General features: G+C 42.5%; 6 protein-coding genes across 6 annotated transcripts; 4 read left to right on the top strand and 2 right to left on the bottom strand.

Annotated features, from left to right (window-relative positions):
- Positions 1-52: 52 nt before the first annotated feature.
- ATC70_011665 (uncharacterized protein) lies at positions 53-1,899 on the top strand (the record flags this gene model as incomplete). Its single annotated transcript, XM_064830851.1, has 5 exons — positions 53-747; positions 801-1,039; positions 1,092-1,197; positions 1,253-1,790; positions 1,849-1,899. The coding sequence occupies 5 exons, from the start codon at positions 53-55 to the stop codon at positions 1,897-1,899; spliced, it is 1,629 nt and encodes a 542-aa protein (XP_064683353.1).
- Positions 1,900-2,168: 269 nt separating this feature from the next.
- ATC70_011664 (translation elongation factor EF-1 alpha) lies at positions 2,169-3,774 on the top strand (the record flags this gene model as incomplete). Its single annotated transcript, XM_064830850.1, has 3 exons — positions 2,169-3,312; positions 3,485-3,510; positions 3,568-3,774. The coding sequence occupies 3 exons, from the start codon at positions 2,169-2,171 to the stop codon at positions 3,772-3,774; spliced, it is 1,377 nt and encodes a 458-aa protein (XP_064683352.1).
- Positions 3,775-6,239: 2,465 nt separating this feature from the next.
- On the top strand, positions 6,240-13,564 carry ATC70_011663 (uncharacterized protein; the record flags this gene model as incomplete). The annotated part of the gene is made up of 8 exons (XM_064830849.1): positions 6,240-6,358; positions 6,453-6,820; positions 6,883-7,286; positions 7,344-8,195; positions 8,257-8,281; positions 8,358-11,906; positions 11,967-13,228; positions 13,301-13,564. 8 exons carry the CDS (start codon positions 6,240-6,242, stop codon positions 13,562-13,564), a joined length of 6,843 nt encoding a protein of 2,280 aa, XP_064683351.1.
- A 1,235-nt stretch (positions 13,565-14,799) lies between these two features.
- ATC70_011662 (Malic enzyme) lies at positions 14,800-15,915 on the bottom strand (the record flags this gene model as incomplete). Its single annotated transcript, XM_064830848.1, has 1 exon — positions 14,800-15,915. The coding sequence occupies one exon, from the start codon at positions 15,913-15,915 to the stop codon at positions 14,800-14,802; it is 1,116 nt and encodes a 371-aa protein (XP_064683350.1).
- A 79-nt stretch (positions 15,916-15,994) lies between these two features.
- On the bottom strand, positions 15,995-16,582 carry ATC70_011661 (Phosphodiesterase; the record flags this gene model as incomplete). Its single annotated transcript, XM_064830847.1, has 1 exon — positions 15,995-16,582. The coding sequence occupies one exon, from the start codon at positions 16,580-16,582 to the stop codon at positions 15,995-15,997; it is 588 nt and encodes a 195-aa protein (XP_064683349.1).
- A 571-nt stretch (positions 16,583-17,153) lies between these two features.
- Positions 17,154-18,864, top strand: ATC70_011660 (uncharacterized protein; the record flags this gene model as incomplete). Its single annotated transcript, XM_064830846.1, has 6 exons — positions 17,154-17,463; positions 17,521-17,681; positions 17,743-18,154; positions 18,217-18,335; positions 18,394-18,605; positions 18,663-18,864. The coding sequence occupies 6 exons, from the start codon at positions 17,154-17,156 to the stop codon at positions 18,862-18,864; spliced, it is 1,416 nt and encodes a 471-aa protein (XP_064683348.1).
- Positions 18,865-19,183: the final 319 nt, after the last annotated feature.

The raw sequence follows: 19,183 nt of genomic DNA, 5'->3' as shown, positions 1-19,183 counted from the left end.
TGTGGAAATTACTCTTTTCCATTATTTATCTCCAAATTTAATTACTTTTATCATGTCTTTTGTGTCTAAAAGACTGCTGCAATCAAGGCCAATCAAGTTTGCACTGGGGACATGCCTGCTAGGCGGTGGTGTTTATGCCTACGATTCTCGAACAGAAGCGCAACTGATGACAAGAAATGTCAGAACATTTTACAATGGTGTTGCATTAGCCGTTGATTACAAACTCAATTTCAAGCCAGGACACTCACCAGAAGACGGCCTCCACATTGAGCAGCTGCATCAGAGAGTGGCAAATCGCATCTTTGACGTTTTTGAAAAGAATGGTGGGCTCTACATCAAAATGGGCCAGGTCATCGGGACACAGGCAGCAGTTTTACCAGTTGCCTATCAAATCAGAGCAAGGCGTCTGTTTGATTCTGCTCCCGCTGTTTCGTTCGAATCTGTGGAACGCGTGTTTAAGGAAGACTTTAATGGGAAGCATCCAAGCCAAGTGTTTGCTGAATTCGACATAACGCCGATTGCATCAGCATCGATCGCTCAAGTGCATAAAGCAAGATTGAAAAATGGAGACATCGTCGCTGTTAAAATTCAGAAACCTGCGATCCGAAAGCAAATGGATTGGGATCTACGGGCTTTCCGTATTCTGCTGCAGGTCTATGAACGCATTTTTGATCTGCCTCTGTCATGGTCGAGTGAGTACATTGAGGAGCATATGAGGATGGAGGCCGATTTTGAGATTGAAGCTGGGTAAGTGATGAACACGTATACATGCCTGTCTATTGACATCATTCTGTTGTCAGCAATGCGAAAAAGGCCTGGAAGCATCTGCAAGAGGAGAAATCATTGAAAGATCGGGTTTACGTCCCCAAAGTGTATGATGAGTATTCCTCAAGAAGAGTGCTAGTATGCGAATGGGTGGATGGCACGCAATTGACGAATGTAGACGTTTTGACAAAGAAGGGTATCGATCATGTGGATGCAATGAAAACTGCGATTGAGGCATTCTCTAGTCAGATCTTTCGCAGTGGATTTGTGCATGGTAAAGGGAAGGGTGCTTTTGAGACAAGGCATGATGCTAAAGAGATTTGTAGGTGATCCACACCCAGGAAATGTTCTAGTGAGAAAGCATCCACACAAAAAGAACCAAGACCAAGTCGTTTTAATTGATCATGGTTTGTATATCCAGGAGAGTGAAAAGTAAATAAAAGGACAGGATACAGGAGAGAGCTCAGTAACCGAACATTGCTACTAGATTCCGCCTGGAATACTGTCAACTATGGGAGGCGTTGTTTATGCTGGATATACCAAAGATGACTGAGATCTGTAAAGAATGGGGCATCCATGATGCTACCATGTTTGCTACCATCACGTTACAGAGACCATTTTCAGGCAAAAAGGCAGTGCATATAGATCAACAAGTGAATGTCAAGGACATGTACGAACTGCAAGCCAACATGAAGGAACGCATCAAGGATTTCTTACAGGATCAAGCTCTGTTTCCCAGGGAACTGATCTTTATCTCGAGAAACATGAACATTGTGAGAGCAAACAACAAGGCTGTTGGAAGTCCCATCAATCGCATCAATCTCATGGCTCGCTGGGCTGTACTTGGTCTCTCCCGAGATAAGGGTACATGGCTTAGCTGGAGATCTGTTGTATTTGAATGCACTCTTCTTTTGATGAGCCTCAGTTTTTGGCTGCTTCGATTCCGAGATGCCACTAACAAACGCATCTTTGGAACCAAGGCAAGGGGATTAGAAGAAATTTTGGACGAAAGAATGAAAGATCAGGTAGCATACACACAAACGATGGACCACATTTCAATGCTAAAATCTCAACTTCACATAGATGTTCAAGCAGTTTGGAATCAAGGTGGATCCCTCTGTATTTGATGGCTAAATTTATAGACTAGATTTTGATTTTCTGTATATACTCTCAATAAAAGACCACTATACCATAATGTGGCTTGTTGCTCATGAGGGACTTGTTGTATCCAACTGTGACTACAGACGTAATAATTTTTTTCTTCCTTTAAATAGCTTCTCAGATTTGGGGATGTGTTGTGTTCCCTCCCTAATTTCTATCCACTAAAAGGTAATTTCATACTATGCATCCATCCATCCATCCATCCATCCATATACTAAACATTGATACATTAGTTATTCAAAATGGGTAAAGAGAAGACTCACGTTAACGTTGTCGTTATTGGTCACGTCGATTCCGGTAAGTCCACCACCACTGGTCACTTGATTTACAAGTGTGGTGGTATCGATAAGCGTACCATCGAGAAGTTCGAGAAGGAAGCCGCTGAACTCGGTAAGGGTTCCTTCAAGTACGCTTGGGTTCTTGACAAACTCAAGGCTGAACGTGAGCGTGGTATCACCATTGATATCGCTCTCTGGAAGTTCGAGACCCCCAAGTACAATGTCACTGTCATTGATGCTCCTGGCCATCGTGATTTCATCAAGAACATGATTACTGGTACTTCTCAAGCCGATTGTGCTATTCTTATCATTGCTGGTGGTACTGGTGAATTCGAAGCTGGTATTTCCAAGGATGGTCAAACTCGTGAGCACGCTCTTCTTGCTTTCACCTTGGGTGTCCGTCAATTGATTGTTGCTATCAACAAGATGGATACCACCAAGTGGTCTCAAGATCGTTACAACGAAATTGTCAAGGAAGTTTCCGGTTTCATCAAGAAGATCGGTTTCAACCCCAAGTCTGTTCCCTTCGTCCCCATTTCTGGCTGGCACGGTGATAACATGTTGGATGAATCCACCAACATGCCCTGGTTCAAGGGATGGAACAAGGAGACCAAGGCCGGTTCCAAGACTGGTAAGACTCTCCTCGAAGCCATCGATGCTATTGAGCCCCCTGTTCGTCCTTCCGACAAGCCTCTCCGTCTTCCCCTCCAAGATGTCTACAAGATTGGTGGTATTGGTACAGTTCCCGTTGGTCGTGTTGAAACTGGTACTATTAAGGCTGGTATGGTTGTCAACTTTGCTCCCGCTGCTGTTACCACTGAAGTCAAGTCCGTCGAAATGCACCACGAAACCCTCTCTGAAGGTCTTCCCGGTGACAACGTCGGTTTCAACGTCAAGAACGTCTCCGTCAAGGATATCCGTCGTGGTAACGTCTGTTCCGACTCCAAGAACGATCCCGCTAAGGAATCTGCTTCTTTCACCGCTCAAGTTATTATCTTGAACCATCCCGGTCAAATCTCTGCTGGTTACGCACCAGTTCTCGATTGTCACACTGCTCACATCGCCTGTAAGTTCTCTGAACTCATTGAGAAGATTGATCGTCGTTCCGGTAAGTACTTGCATCCGTCAAAATTGAAAGTCAAATTACCATCATCGGGACGGGTTTAAATTGCATGATTTCTACCCCTGAAACGACATTGGTTGATTTTTCTTTCCATTTTTGTCTTATTTTGATTATTTTAAATGGTTTATTAACATTGTAATTTTCTTTCGGATAACAGGTAAGAAGATGGAAGATGCTCCTAAGGTTGGTATTAAGTAAACGAAACAACTGCACCTGAAAACTCATATTCTCTGTACATAGTTCGTCAAGTCTGGTGATTCCGCTATCGTCAAGATGGTTCCCTCCAAGCCCATGTGTGTTGAAGCTTATACTGACTATCCTCCTCTCGGTCGTTTCGCTGTCCGTGATATGCGTCAAACTGTCGCTGTCGGTGTCATCAAGTCCGTTGAGAAGGTTGACAAGGCTGGTAAGGTCACCAAGGCCGCCGCCAAGGCTTCCAAGAAATAAATTTCCTCTTAGTTTGTCTAACATGTAAAGAAAAAAGTTTGAAAGATCTTTTTTGTAAAATTTAAATAAAGAAATTTAATTAAAAAAAAAAATACTCTGCATCTGTGTTGGAGACATTGCTCTCGTTTATTAATTTAATATAATTGCAACTGTTGGGTTTCTGATTGCCTGTTGATGATCAGTGTTCTTGAGTAAGATATTTGATTTTGATCTGTTCATCGGAGAAGTTGTGATAGTAGTATTAATAATTTTAGAATATATATAAAAGTGACCAAGGGGATCAGACACTTATATTTACGCAGTGATTCTAGGTTGTAAGGTTCAAAAGAGGTTACTGTATAGAATCAGATTGGTGGGTAAAGACGCATTCATGGACATTTTCAATGGAGTGGTGTAAAATCTGCCCTCGTTGTAGCACCTACTTTGATTCATGTACCTTGAATAGCGTATGCTGAGCAATGATATCATATTGTAGAATCCAGCAATCAGCATATAAGATATTTATAAAGCTAGCGGTATAAAAGTGACGGAACCGGGATAGAAAGCTTAGCTTCCGAGAGCTTTCATATACTTTTTTAAGCATCTCCAGAGGTAAGCATCCTAAAAAAGGTATATACGTATTTGAGGCGTTGTCCTATTATTCAAAAAAAAGAGCTTTGCCTTTGTTTGTTGTTTCGATTTTGTCGCCTTTTTGAGAAAGATTGAGAAAATAGGACAACAATGATTGCGCTGATTGTAACACCAAAACGTAAGAGCGAGTTGCTTTTCTAAGAACACAATTACCCAAAACATGTCCGTTGTCCTACCTCGACAAAGGAGTAGTTCTGTAAACGGTCATGTTTGTTTGAAGCAGTAAAAAAAAAAAATAGCTACTCTTTCAAGGCATATGTGAACTCAAGAGGAAATGGTTCATTTTGACATGTATAGATGATGTCTATACATGGATCTTGGAGTGTATACCGCAATATGTATATAAAGAAGCTACTTTTTCTCGTTGATGTTGTTCATTTTATATCATCTACACTTGACAGCTTCTCAGAAACAAATATCAGTATACAATGGCAATTCAATGGGTATACGCAAATGGCTCACAATGGGTCCCTCTTGACAGCAAGGCTCAGAAGAGAATTGAGATGCTTTGGAGCAACAACTACTCCACTTGGATTGACTGCAGAGTATTTCAAACTGCAGTTTACATTGATCTGGATCAAATGGCACTTTTTTGCAATGGCTATTCATACACAATTGCTCGTCGTACAAGCTAGACTTTCACATTTGTTTTGCTGATCAATATTTACCATTACAACTGGCGTGTCAATCATTTACTATGCAATTTTGACATTGCATCATTTGAATTACTTGGTATGACTACTGCTACTACTACTACTAAGATTCAATGCCATTCAAACACTGTACATCCAAACAACATTTACCTTTGTTGGCTTTTTTACATCACTCAAATCACGCTCTTATAATAATCCCTCGCATAAAACAGCATTTCAACAATAAAACCCATATTACATTCATGACCTTCAGTTATTTTACTATTGGACACAGCGTCAGATCGAAGCTTTATAACTGCCGATATATGATCCATATATCGGCTGCATGCAAATAGTGAATATGTGCATCTTCCTTCATGTGATTACGCAAAGCATCATCATCTGCTACATTTGAACATTGATGACAAAGCATGTGCCTATTGCAGATCCCCAAAACCAGCTGTCGTTTGGCATCTCAAGCATCCTTGAATAGTCTTTTGCTCTGACAAAGATGCAAGCGGGTCGTTGAGTTAATAAGCTTCCTTTTCTCTTTTGCACTGTCGTGCTCTTCAGCCGGTTTAATGATTATGTTTCATGTTGACATACAATTTATCTAGATTGTTCGATCTAAAAGGAGGAGCAAGAGATCTACCCTCAGATGCCATCATTCAAAACATTCAAGTCTAGAAGACTAAAATGTGTGGTTGTACATATGGCGTTTGATGATGAATCTGCACTCAGGGGGGGGGGGGGGGAACACATCAAAATGAATCAGAGATCCCAGCAAGGCATGTCAATGTGCTGTGCTGTGCTGTACTTGCCATCCAATGTTTGCACATTTGCATCTATTCAAAGCGTTTGTATCAAATACTGTACAATCAGGGGTATAGGATCAGACAGAATTTAGAAAACTGATTTCATATCTATATATGGAATTGCAGATTTGATTTGCAGCGTGTCTCAATTCTTTGGATGAACCTTGGCAAAGGTTATATATCCACCAAACCTGCGGCTATTTAATCCACAGAAGGGAGCTAAAAAGAGGGAAAAGATTTTTCATCACATCCAGGAGTTTCTTTTTCTTCAGTTTAAACTTTTTTTGTTTTAGTCTTTCTTTTTCTTTCAATTTTTTTTTTTTTTTTTTTTTTGTACTTATGTACTTGTAGACACATTTCAGATTGCAACAAACAAACCCCAAACAAAATGAAGAATTTGTTTAATTCGGCTGACTTGGAAACCGCCATTCAGATAACAGGATATCATTTTGAGAAGCCCATCTTATTAGAAGGTGTTGACAATGTAGCCATTGCGCATGGCATAAGGTATGATCATACACACAAATGTGCAGAAGCAGTATGTAAACTAGACTCTTTTTCTTTTCTTTTTTTTTTTTTTTTTTTTTTTTTTTTTTTACAGAAATCGAGACAAGCTCCCGGTCGTAGCCAAATTGTCACACCAACCTCTCCGTTTAGAAAGAGAATTTCATATTGTGCAACGTTTATACAGACAATCATCAGGCAAAGATCTCCTTTGTAAACCTCTGGATAAAATCACCTTGTCGCATGATGGCTTGATTGCCTTTATTTACGAGGATTCTTGCAACAATCTACTGGACAAGTACCAACCCAACGGTACTCCTGAGTTTCTGAATCAACAAAACCTCGCTGCTGCCGTGGATCATATCCCTCATGTCGTCATGACGGAATTATTTATATCAATTCAGCAATTCCTCGACTTTGCTATCCAATGTTGCGATTGCTTGGAAATGATTCATAAGCACCAGAGTACGTATATTTGTCTGATACAACATGCATCGGCTCTTTTGCTAACAACACTAAAAATGCAGTTGTTCATGGCGAGATCAAGCTGAATGCATTTCTATGGCCAGAGGGGAACACTGTCAAAATCTGGAATTTTGGATCTGGATCCCGAAGCCTTGAGCAAAGCCTGACATCTGAAGGTTGGCGGAAAACAGTGCAGCGAAATGGAGCCAACAATTTCCTGCAGATGCTGATCTACATGTCTCCGGAACAAACTGGACGCACAACATTTCAACCTGATCATCGCACCGATCTTTACAGTCTTGGTATCACCTTCTTTGTGGCATTGACGCAATCATTGCCATTTGCTCATAGTAGTCCTATGGAAATTGTACATAATGTCCTGAACAAGAAATTACCCTCTGTGCATGAGGTCCGCCCTGAGACGCCTGTGGTCATCTCCATGATTATTGAGAAACTGACTAATAAGGTATGTGAACAAATGGGTAGTGTATGCCATGTGGCATTGACTGACTAGGTACCATAGTCTCCTGATGAAAGATACACCAGTGCTCATGGATTGAGAGAGGATTTGAAAGAGTGTCAAAAGCAACTGCAGCATGGAAACAGCATTTTAAAGCCATTTCCATTGGGCAAATTCGACATCGCTAGTATATTCACATTACCAAACAACGGCTGCTTTGGACGAACACGAGAGCTCAGTCTGATCAGCACCATCATTCGACGCACTGCCTACATGTGTGGCTTCAACATTCGCCGACGTAGATCAAACGAAATCACAACAACTGCCGCTGCAGCGGCCGTTTTCACGCCGCTCAAATTGGCTACGGAAGAGCAATCGCCTGCCTATAAACGTGTGCATAATAGAAACGAGGCGTTGAACGGCAAAAGTAGCAACAAAGTGCACAGCAATCGAAAGAGACCTACAGAGATTATTGCCATCTATGGCAATACAGGTGTTGGTAAATCGACACTTGTCAGAAACGTCCAACAATTTGCTAGAGAATACGGATACATTGCGATTGCCAAGTTTGATACTCGGCAGCCCACACCTTATGGATGCATTTTACGGTGCCTATCCATCTTTCTGAAAAACATCCTGACAGAACCCGCATCGGAAATCGAGCGATTCAGACGCATGTTAAAAGAGCAACTGGGAGCAGAGACCATCTCTCAGTTACCGACACTGTTGGTGGACAATATACCTGAGTTGGCTTCTTTTCTGGATCAGCCATTACTGCAACGCGTGCCCAGCACCAACAGCAATGCATCGAGCGGTTGTGAATGTGATATGGAAGGCGGCGAAATCAAGCTACGGTTTCATTCTGCATTCATCGAGATTTTTCAAGTCATGGTCAATTTCAAGTTTGTCACTTTGGTAAGTTGCAAAAGCTCGTATTGACGTAATATGCCATCTAAATGTCATCATCCATGTATAGTTTCTAGACGATTTGCATCAAGCAGGTAAATTAAATTTCGATTGTTCCATGTCAAATTTGGAAATAACCAGTGCGTATTTTTTTTTTTTTTTAAATGACAGATGAAGCTTCAATTGAGCTACTGGATTCGCTCATTTCAGCCAAACTCAACTTTTTAGTCATTCTCACCTATAGAAGGAATGAAGTTTCTAGCCTCATTACAAAACTACTACGCAATGAAAACTCGATTGTCAGTTACATCAAAATCGAGAATTTGGATCAGACAGCATTGATGGAGCTTGTGAGGACCACGATGCACCGATTGGAAGAAATTGATCTCGCTTTACTGACACCCTTGGTGGAGTTTATCTATAAACGTACGCACGGAAACCCGTTTTACGCCTGCCAACTGTTGATGACCCTGGAAAAGAAGAATTTGATTTATTTTACCTGGGAAAAGACAAGATGGGAGTACAACCTGCAAGAAATCGATAAAGCGCTGATATTGGACATGCAGGAGGACAACAATGGTGATATGGACATTGCCTTCTTGGTCAGACGATTAGAGGAATTACCGCGGGACGGTAGAAAGTTTCTCAAATGGGCCTCGTTTATTGGAAACAACTTTAACTATGAAACAGTGCGAAATTTAATGATGGAAAACGAGGATGTAGAGGACATGGATAATGACACTGAAGAAGAGGAAGACGATTCCGACGACTGTTCGGATCAAGACACAACGGCTACTGCAACATCAAAGCCATTTCCCAAAATGGTCATCAGTGGTGGAAAACGCAAATTTGATGCTATCAACGGTCTTCAGTCTGCACTGCAACAAGGCTTCATCCAGACATTCAACAATGATGAATTCAAGTTTACGCACGACCGCTATTCACAAGCAGCCATGATGCTGGCTTCGCCTACACAGCAAGATGTCTTTCATCTCAAGATTGCATCTCATTTCATGACCAAGGACAATGTCGATAAGTTCTGGGTAGCAGATCATGCCAAGGCAGCACTGCATCTCATCAAGAACAAATCCGTCAAATCCTCCTACAGAAAGGTACTGTCCCAAGCAGGCGATAAAGCATTTGATTCAGGGGCACATAAACTGGCATTTAGTTACTACACTGCTGCTCAGGAGCTGCTGACAACCACAGAAGATCCCTGGGTCGACGGACCCGATGCTAGATACGCTGAAACACTGCACCTGTACACGCGTCTTGCTGAAATCAGCTGGTTTATGGATTACGACTTGACACGTGGGTATTTGACAGCCATCTTGGATCATGCTCAATCTGCCATTGATCGTGCTGCTGCTTACCGAGTGCAGCATCGATATCGATGGTCTCGTGCCGGCAGTCAAGAAAGTGCTCCCATCTTGCTGGAATGCTTGCGAGAACTAGGCGTCAACGATATTCAAATGAACATGACGGAATACGACCAAGAGAGACTGTATGCGGCTACTCGCAAAGAAGTGCTCAAGGTCGGTATGAAAAATATCCTCAAGCTGCCTGTCTGCGATAGTCGGTTGACTCGTACGCGTTTCTCCATCATGGAAGAACTGTGCTTGTGGGCATACTGGACCAATGATATGCGCGCCATGCTGTCTGTGGGCTCTCGGTTTGTACTTAAAACGCTCAAGAATGGCACCACGCCAACGACAGGCGTTGGATTTGTGTTCTTTGGTATTGCCGTGATGCAGCTGTTCAAGGCGTACGAGTTTGCTGAACAAATCGGTGAGATTGGTGTTGCTCTTTGTAACAATTATGGTGGCAACTCTGAATCAGGCCGTGCTCGCTATCTGTATGCCGCTTTCCTGAGCTCTTGGAAGCACCCCTACCACAAGTCGATCCCGATGGCCCGTTTAGCCATGAAGCAGGGTTTGCTGGGAGGCGACCGCATCTATGCAACCTTTGCGCATTCTTATATTGTAGTTGGCAGTTTACTTACTGGCGAAAACATGGCTGACGTCTTGCGTGATGCCAAGAACTGTGTGGAAGAAGCAAACAGTCTGGGAGAGACAGTAGGCACCTCCATCTTGGCCACGACCATTGTGCGTGTCATTCTCGCTGTGCAAGGAAAGACATACTTGTCGCCAGACACCATCTTTGAGGACAAGGATTTCAACGAAGCTCAGTTCATTCAACAAGCCATGCAAGAGCATCCTGACTCAGATATTCAGCTATACTACTACTACGCCATGAAATCCATCACGTTGGGCTTCTTTGGGCTCGACATTGCCTCCATCAAGCTCAGTTCTCAGCACATGCACATGTCAGATTCGCTGCCATCCGCTCGTCATACGCATCTGATGTTCTTTTTCAGATGTATCAGCTTCATTCGACTCATGAAGAGCAAAGAGATCAGTATGGACAACATGGACGAAATGGAACAGAGTCGCACTCGATTGGCCAAGTGGGCGCAGCACTCGCACCCCACCAATCTTCAAATGCTCATCACTTGTATCGACGCAGAGCTCGCTGGGTTGAATCATCAACACTTGAAGGCGCAAAAGCTGTACGATGAGGCCATCCGTCAAGCCCGTCAAGGCAACTGGCCTTTGGAAGTCGCAGTCATTCATGAACTGGCGGGTACCTTTTATCTGGAAAACGACATTACATCCGTAGCTTGTGCTCTGATCAAGGAATCTATTGCTACCTTTCGTCACATTGGTCTCTTTGGCAAAGCAAATCAGCTAGAAAACAAGCATAAATCGCTGCTCAAGGAGTTTGCTAAGCCTGAACAGGCCAAGGAAGTCGGGATCCAAACAGAGACATTCCAAACAATTGTCAAGCGTGAATCCATCAGCGATCTCACTGTGCCTGAATCGTGCTCAGCAGACATGTTCAACTCACAGGCCAACAGCATCAACAATACAAGTCCAGAAGAAACGCTACTGACCTTGGATGTGGTGGATTTGGCCTCTATACTCAAGAGTTCGCAAGTCATCTCGAGCGAAATGAACTTTGAGCTGCTGATGAAGCAAATGCTGGGCATCATACTGGAGAACTCGGGCGCCGAATCAGGTGTCATCATTGTCAAGGAAAACACCTCCTTCCTGATCGTGGGCTGTGGATCTCAAACAGACGGCTGCGAAATCTTTAGCAAGCCCAAGATTTTGTCAGAGGAAGCAGATTCTATCATTACGCGGATATCACATTACGCTATCCACGCCCAGGAATCGCTGTTTATTGTGGATGTGCAACAAGATTCTCGGTTTTCGGATTGCACCACGCAAGCCAAATCATGCATCTGCACACCCATCATACACAAAACTGCCATTGTAGGCTGCATCTACATTGAGGGCGCTGTTGGATCACTGACGTGTCGACACGAGGTGGTGTTGAGGTTGCTATCACAGCAAATTGGCATTTCTGTGACAAACGCTCTCTTGTTCAAGAGTATCCAAAAGGTCACTTATGCCAATGTCAAGATGATTGAGAATCAAAAAGCAGCACTGGAAGAAGCGCGTAAAAGCAAGGAAGCAGCACTGCATGCTATGAAGCTCAAGGCTGATTTCCTGGCCAACATGTCGCATGAGTTGCGTACACCCTTCTCTGGGTTCTACGGTATGATTTCACTGTTGTCAGAAACCATCTTGGATGCAGAACAACAGGACATTGTGCACACAGCAAAAGAGAGCTGCGAAATGCTTCTCAAAATCATAGGTACGTTGTGTTTTGTGTGTTCATTGCTGTTATAGTGTCACTCATGCTCCATTATTGCAGACGATTTGCTCAATTTCTCTAAGCTGGAGGCTGGTAAAGTAGCATTGGATCTTGGCCCCTTGGTGATAGAAGAAGTGATTGCGGATACCATTGAGATCCTGAGCTCGCTGTCTGCTCGAAAAGGTCTCGAACTGGCTTACTTTGTGGATCCCGGCGTCCCTGATACCATTATTACGGACTCCTCTCGACTACGACAAATCCTGACTAATTTGCTTGGTAATGCCATCAAATTTACCCATCATGGTGGTGTTGTGATCAAGTGTCATGTGGACAAGGACGACCCTGAGTTTGCAGACAGCGATGAATTTGTGCGCCTCAAGTTTGAAGTCATTGACACTGGCATTGGTATTCGTCTTGAGCAGCAGAGACAGCTATTTGAGCCCTTTTCTCAGGTGGACGGCAGCACCACGCGCATGTATGGCGGCACTGGTCTCGGCCTCAGCATTTGCCTGCAGCTGGTTCGCTTGATGATGGGCGAAGTAGGCGTAAACTCTCAGCCAGAACAAGGATCCAACTTTTGGTTCACTATTGTGGCCAACAAACAGCCAAAACGCCTCGAAGATCCCAACAGCGTCTCAAAGACAACTGCGCTGAAAATTTCGCTAAGAAAACAGACCATCTTACTTGCCAGTCAGAACGATTTGAACGCTCAAATGATCCGATCGTTGCTGAGCGATTTTGCCATTAAACTCACTGCGGATATGCATCAAGCTGTGCCCAAGGCACTTCAAGAACACCATCCCATTTTGATTCTCGACATCCCTGCCAAACCAAACAACTTTATTGCGCATCAACTACAGAGTGTAGACGATGATCCTGAATGTGAACTGCATATTATTTTACTGTACACGCCGTCTACTGAGGGCCATAAACTCGCTGCTGAGGCTACCAATTCAGCGTCAGATCGTCGTGGCCGTCTCGTCAAGATGGCGAAGCCTGTACGCAGAGCCAAACTATTAAGCATGTTGGAGCAAGTATTGGATCAACAACAACAACGCGCCTCTCCCTTGCCACAGTTGCCTGCGCCTTTGGGAACCCGTATGAAGGACTATTTTGAAAAGGATGAGCTCTTATGGTACGCTGAAAAGCCAGTGCTCATTGCTGAAGATAATATGGTGGCTCAGAAACTGCTTCGAAAGCAGTTGGAAAAGATGGGATTTCTGGTAGAAAGTGCCAACAATGGCGAAGACGCTGTGAAGCTTTGGCGTGAAAGACCACCCAATTATTTTTGTCTTGGTTTCTTTGATCATCATATGCCCAAGGTGAGACTTTTATCGCTCAATGATTTGAATTAGATGATGTATGGGAAGGCTAACAACTATTTTTTTTTTCAGTGTGATGGCGTTGAAGCGACCAAGCGTATTCGTGCTTTTGAAGAAGGCACCAACAGTCGATTACCTATTGTAGCTCTCACGGCTGATATTCAGAGCTCTGCAAAAGACATTTGCTTTGACGCAGGCATGGATGGCTATCTCACAAAACCTCTTATTCCAAAAGACCTGGCTATTACGCTCCGAAAGCTGAATTTTGCTATCCAGAAACATTATGATGATACACCTGCCTCCTCCACTCCCTCATCACCACTCTCTTCTGTATAAATTATATATTCCATACATTTTACACTATTTATATTACTACATACAACTATAGTTATTTGCTACATTTAATTAATTAATTAAAACGTATACTAATAGAATCATAAGAAACTGCACGTTGTTGACAGATGTAGTAATTAGAGTATTAAACTAAGAAGAATTAGATTGGCAAATTTAACATAGTAAATGCACTTTTCCAAATTTCTCTGAATGTCATTCAGAAAATTTCGATAAATTTCTCGAAAAGTGCTAGTTTTCCGAAAAATGGATTTCTGGAATATTCAGGAATATTCAGATGTTTTTTTATTCACAGTGTACGTGCCATATTGAAGTGGTGCAAATCATGATTAAACAGTTGCGATTGCATATACTTTGGTGATGAGCCAGACTGACTGGCATTGCCAGATATAAAAATGCTCAGAAAAAACAAAAGAAAGTATTCAGTTTAAGCGATAATCCTTTCGAATTCATGTTCCTAGTTCAAACAGCATCCCAATCATCATTATCATCTACAGGAAGGCATGTTGGTCAGCCAACAGCGCCAAAAATTTTCAAGCTCAGAAACAAGTGTTCCTGCTTCAGATTGGGCAGATTGCGTCTTTTCTCGACTTTTTTTAATTTATTTTTCTATATTCGACTATATAAGTCGTGAAGATCAACCCATACTTCCTAATACATTCTTGGAGTACTGTTCAAGGCGTTTCCAATGGTGCCAAGTAAAGTAAATGTTTATAATGAACTTATTGAGAAATTTGGCAGAATATGAAATGAGGTTTTTGGCAAAAATATCCAGGTTTTGCATAGGGAGGCCTCACAAACAAATCTTTAGGGGTTGCTTTGGATTAATAGCATCATTTTGATTCAATGCATACCATAGGAAAAGTCTTTATTTTCAAGGTGAAAAACGCGATCGTTTGATTTTCGTCAAAAAGCATGAGGTACTCCTCATGCTTGTTTGTGCAGGCTGTCTTTATTTTTGGCCATGTTTTTTGGGTCCCCAAAAAGTTGAGCAAAGGTGTCAAAAAGTTACTGCTACTCGAGTACAATTGTTTGGTGTCATTCCAGAGGCTCAGGATGGCCTACATGTCAAGATATGAAGGCTTGAAAGCTGTCAATTTTGGCTGTATTTTACACATTTACTTGTATTGAGATACGATTAAAATCAAAATTTAAATAAAAATAAAAAAAAAAAGATTACCAGTTTATTGATACAATTAAATATACATATACAAACCCTTTCAAGCATCAGACATCTCTGTATCCGAAGCCTCTTCATACACTTCTTCAACATCGCTATCTTCTTCATTCGCTTCATTTCCTGGGCTTTCTGCATCTACTGCGTCAAAGAAATCGTCTTGATCAGATTCCTCATTTGTAGCGTCTTGTTGCATATCTTCCGATGCTTGATCCTGGTCTTCCTCTTCTTCGTCCTCATCTTCATCATCGTTTTCCTCCTCATCAGCTTCGTCTCTGAATCGTAAAGGTTCCTCCTCAACGCCGCTAGCATCGCTACTTCTTTCATACTGACTCCAACCATCATCTTCATCACTATCGTCAAACAAACGCACAAACCCATCCTCCTCTTCTTTTTCTCTAGCTTGTTCCTCGGCTTCTTGTATTAATGAAGGACGCGTCCACACTTTGGCAGCAGTAGCTTCTTCTACTGCCTTTCTTCTCTCGGCTTTTGCCATCTTTTGAGCATGATAGTATTGAGGACTGACCCAGCTACCCAATCGAACAATGCCTGCTGCTTGGCTATTCTGATTGCTACCTTGATCCTGTTTGCTTCGACGAGCGACATGCGGTAATCTACAGTTGGCGTTGGAGCATTTACCAGTTTCAGCAAACTCGGGACACACATGGACATGCTTTTCCTCACAGTCAAGACCCTTTGGACAGTAGCCTTCCATGGCAAAAGCTCTACAGACAGGAGCGTCTCTACTGACAAGCACATGAGCGTACATGCATGGATCATTCGTACAGTGTCCTTTTTGAAAATGAACACAGTGCGGCATGATGTGTGGGTTGGGTGTGTGTGATAATCGACATTCTGCTGCAGTCTTCTTGCATCGGTTTTGCAAGAAACGAGGACAAATGGCTCTTCTGTTGGTATCATGGACAAAGGGACATCTAGCTCCATTGGGGCATTTGCCATAACGAGTATAGAATCCACAATAACGCGGCTTCTTGACGGCACCTTTGTGGCTGTTCAAAACGAGCGATTTACCAGATCGACCTTGACGCACATAACCTTCGGGCCCTCGCACAAATACCATGTTCCCTTTCGAATGATGGCGACGTACTGTTGTTGTCGCAGGCTTGCGTTTGACAGTAGGCGCTTTCCCAATCACCATGTTTTTATTTTTATCTCTTCGCTTGGAGCTATCAGACGGCCATTGAGCATCAGATGTTCCTTGTGCTACAGTAAATATACTACCTTTTGATTGATTTTCGAATAAGTACTTTGGGTGCGGTTGAATTTGCCATCAAGAGATTGGTCTTGGTCATATTCGAGTCAAACAGGTCTTTTCGAATCAATTTCTTTCCCTTGACTACGAAATCTACGCCATCAATGGCAACTTGCTTTCTGCCTGTCGCAGTGTTGATTGATTTGACCATGGTATTACTCGTGGTTGCATTGCTACCTTTATGGTTGATGATGAGCTTTTTGTTGCGGCTCTGAGGTGGTAATGATAGTGGTGATGGAGTGGACATTGGTGAAGCTGGAGTGTTTACTGCTAGGTTGCGATGCTGATGATTTGCCTTGATCGATGGGCTCACATAATTTGCTGCTGAAGAGAGCTTCACAGTGGCAGGGTTGATATATTTGTTATTTGCAGGGTAATAGGGTGCAGTTGGGTGTCTCGGTGGAGTGTTGGAGAGAGACATGTTTCCACCTCGACCACGAAATGGTCTACCTCGAGCATAATAGCCGCCTCTGCTGCTTGCCATGTGTTTCTGCTGTTCAATAGCATTGCTCAGCTTGGCAATGCGATCCATCATCTCCTGGTCAGTAGCCATTGTGTAATGAATTCAAAAAAGTAGAAAAAAGTAAAATGCTCTAGTTTGTTTATGATCGCCTCACTTTTTGCAAGGTCACAGACATGTTCGATGGGAGTTGGAATCTCAAAGCCAATGCTTGGTTTTATAGCGAGATCAGATACACATGCATGAATGGCAATAGCAAAATGATAAATAGATATACAGAGGACAATCATGATGCCGCTTTGTTTGTTCAATTAGCCAACATCGAATACATGTCACCATGAATGAGTGTCATCAACTTGATAGGCTATACCCTCATCTAATGTTGTATGCAGAAAGCCTGATACACGTGTTATTGTAAATGTAAATATTGCTTGATGATACTCTATAAAGCTTTTATCAGTGAAATATCAGACTCTATTATTGTCAAATAGACATTTACTGGATACCTGCTTGAAATGCTCTTACATCGCTCTTGTGTCTCATTGGGTACAGTGTCACACAGCATTCTGCATCCCACACTGCTTTTTTAAGGCTCATATCAATCCAACAAAATCGAATTTTCCTTGCAAACCAAATCCTTTTCTTTAGGCTCTCATACTTGGAAATGGCACTCGAAGCAAATTTAAAGGACTTGTCTATTGACGCAACATTAAAGACGGAAGGCCCAAGCACATTTGTAACGGAACATGATGACAAAGATAACAAGACGGAACGAAAAGAAGCAAGCAGCGGCAGTAGCAGTTCAGGAGAACCCGTAGCACCTCAAACAGCATCAGCTCCAGTTACTGAAGACGTGCAGTCAGCTCCAGTCTTTGAAACAGTGCCTGATGCAGTTGCTCAATGCGATAAAGATGAATACCTTGTCAAAACGATCGATTGGAGAAATAAGAAAGTGCGTATTATTACACAAAATGGTATTGTACGCGAGCAAAGGACCAAGAATGTGTCTTTTTATTCATCCCCTACATTAGAAAACGGACCATGCCCTCTAGTTGCTATCTGCAATGTCTTGTTTCTACGTGGAGACTTAGAGATTCAACCGCCTGATAGAGAGGTTGTAACATTTGAATATTTGGTAGACAGATTAGGGGATTACTTGTTGAGCCATGCACCTACTGACGAAACTGTTGTGGTAAATGATGGCCACAAGTCTACTTACATGCCAGTGTCTCACCTTAATACGCTTCTTACAGGCCGAACCACCCCTTAAAAACGCTGAAAACCAACCACAACCACAACCACCTAAACGTCAAGATACATCAGAATTTGTACTGACGTATAGACACAACCTAGACGCAGCCTTTTCTATTCTACCTCATCTAAAGAGTGGCCTTGATGTAAATATCAAGTTTGATAGCATTCACGGTTTTGAGCCCACAGCTGAACTAGCCATGTTTGACTTGTTCAATGTCAATCTCGTTCATGGTTGGGTGGCAGATCCGCAAGATGTCGAGACATTTGATGTGGTTGTCAACAAATGCGGCACTTACAATCATGCGGTTGAATTGATAGTGCAAGCGGATGAGCTGAGTTCGCGCCAGAGCGATCATGGCCTCATGGTAACCAAATCGCTGACAACGGCCGAAGAAGAGAAACTGCATGAAGGTGCGTTGTAAGCCATTCTTGTTACACACATTAAACATTAATGTTGTATATGTATAATTTAGGCTTCGTGGCAACTGAATTTCTAAAGGATACAGCAACTCAATTGACCTATTTTGGCCTTAGCCTCCTTTTGGACTCGATACCTACTGATACCCTGTGTGTACTATTCCGCAACAATCATGTAAAACGCTATCATTTTATAACCTTTTAGATGTAGTATACTGATTCCCAACATTTAGTTTTCCACTGTTTACAGACATCCTTCATTGGGTCTTTACATGCTGGTCACTGACTCTGGTTTGGTATCTGAGCGATCTGTTGTTTGGGAAAGTCTGGCCGATATTGATCAAGGTTCGTCAGAATTTTGCAATGGTTCATTTTCCAAGCCGAACATTCAGGGGAGTAGCAGTAATAGCAACACGGCTGTGCAAGATGCCAATACAGATCTCGAGTAAGCAAACGGGTGGCCGATTTCGAAAAAGATCTAACGTTTATTTGTGAAATGCAGTTACGCCATTGCTGTATCCATACAAGATGAGCAAAAGAGGCAGCATCGACAAAGCATGATTGAACAGCAACAGTCGTTGGCACCACCTCCATCACAAGCACCATTATCACAGCGACAACAGGCTCCCATACAGAAATCGTCTTCAAACTCTTCGCATAAAAGCTCATCGAACAAAAAGAACAATAGCTGTATTATATCGTAAACTTTGCCTGATATACAGAGCCAATTACTTGGGTTACTGGGAGCACAAAAACGAGATATATACATACTCCCTTAATAAGGAATATATGTCCATTCTACAATAAAATCATGATCACAGTAACCTTTTCCTACCATATGGTCAGGGCAAATGTATTTTTTTAGTTTGCTGTTTACAAACGACTCTTACTGCTGCAATTATTCGGTGATGATACATTGCTCGCCTCCTGCTTGAAGGATCATTTTTAACAGTAACTCATTATTCTCTGTCGAGCCCCTCTCTCCCGAAATCCCTTAAATGAGGCCTTCCAAGAGTTTTCCCC

The sequence above is a fragment of the Mucor velutinosus genome (assembly GCF_035048745.1).
Source record: "Mucor velutinosus strain NIH1002 chromosome Unknown tig00001564, whole genome shotgun sequence".
NCBI classification, from domain to species: Eukaryota; Fungi; Mucoromycota; class Mucoromycetes; order Mucorales; family Mucoraceae; genus Mucor; species Mucor velutinosus.
The sequence above is the reverse complement of the archived record's forward strand: the minus strand, read 5'-3'. Positions and strand labels throughout refer to the sequence as shown.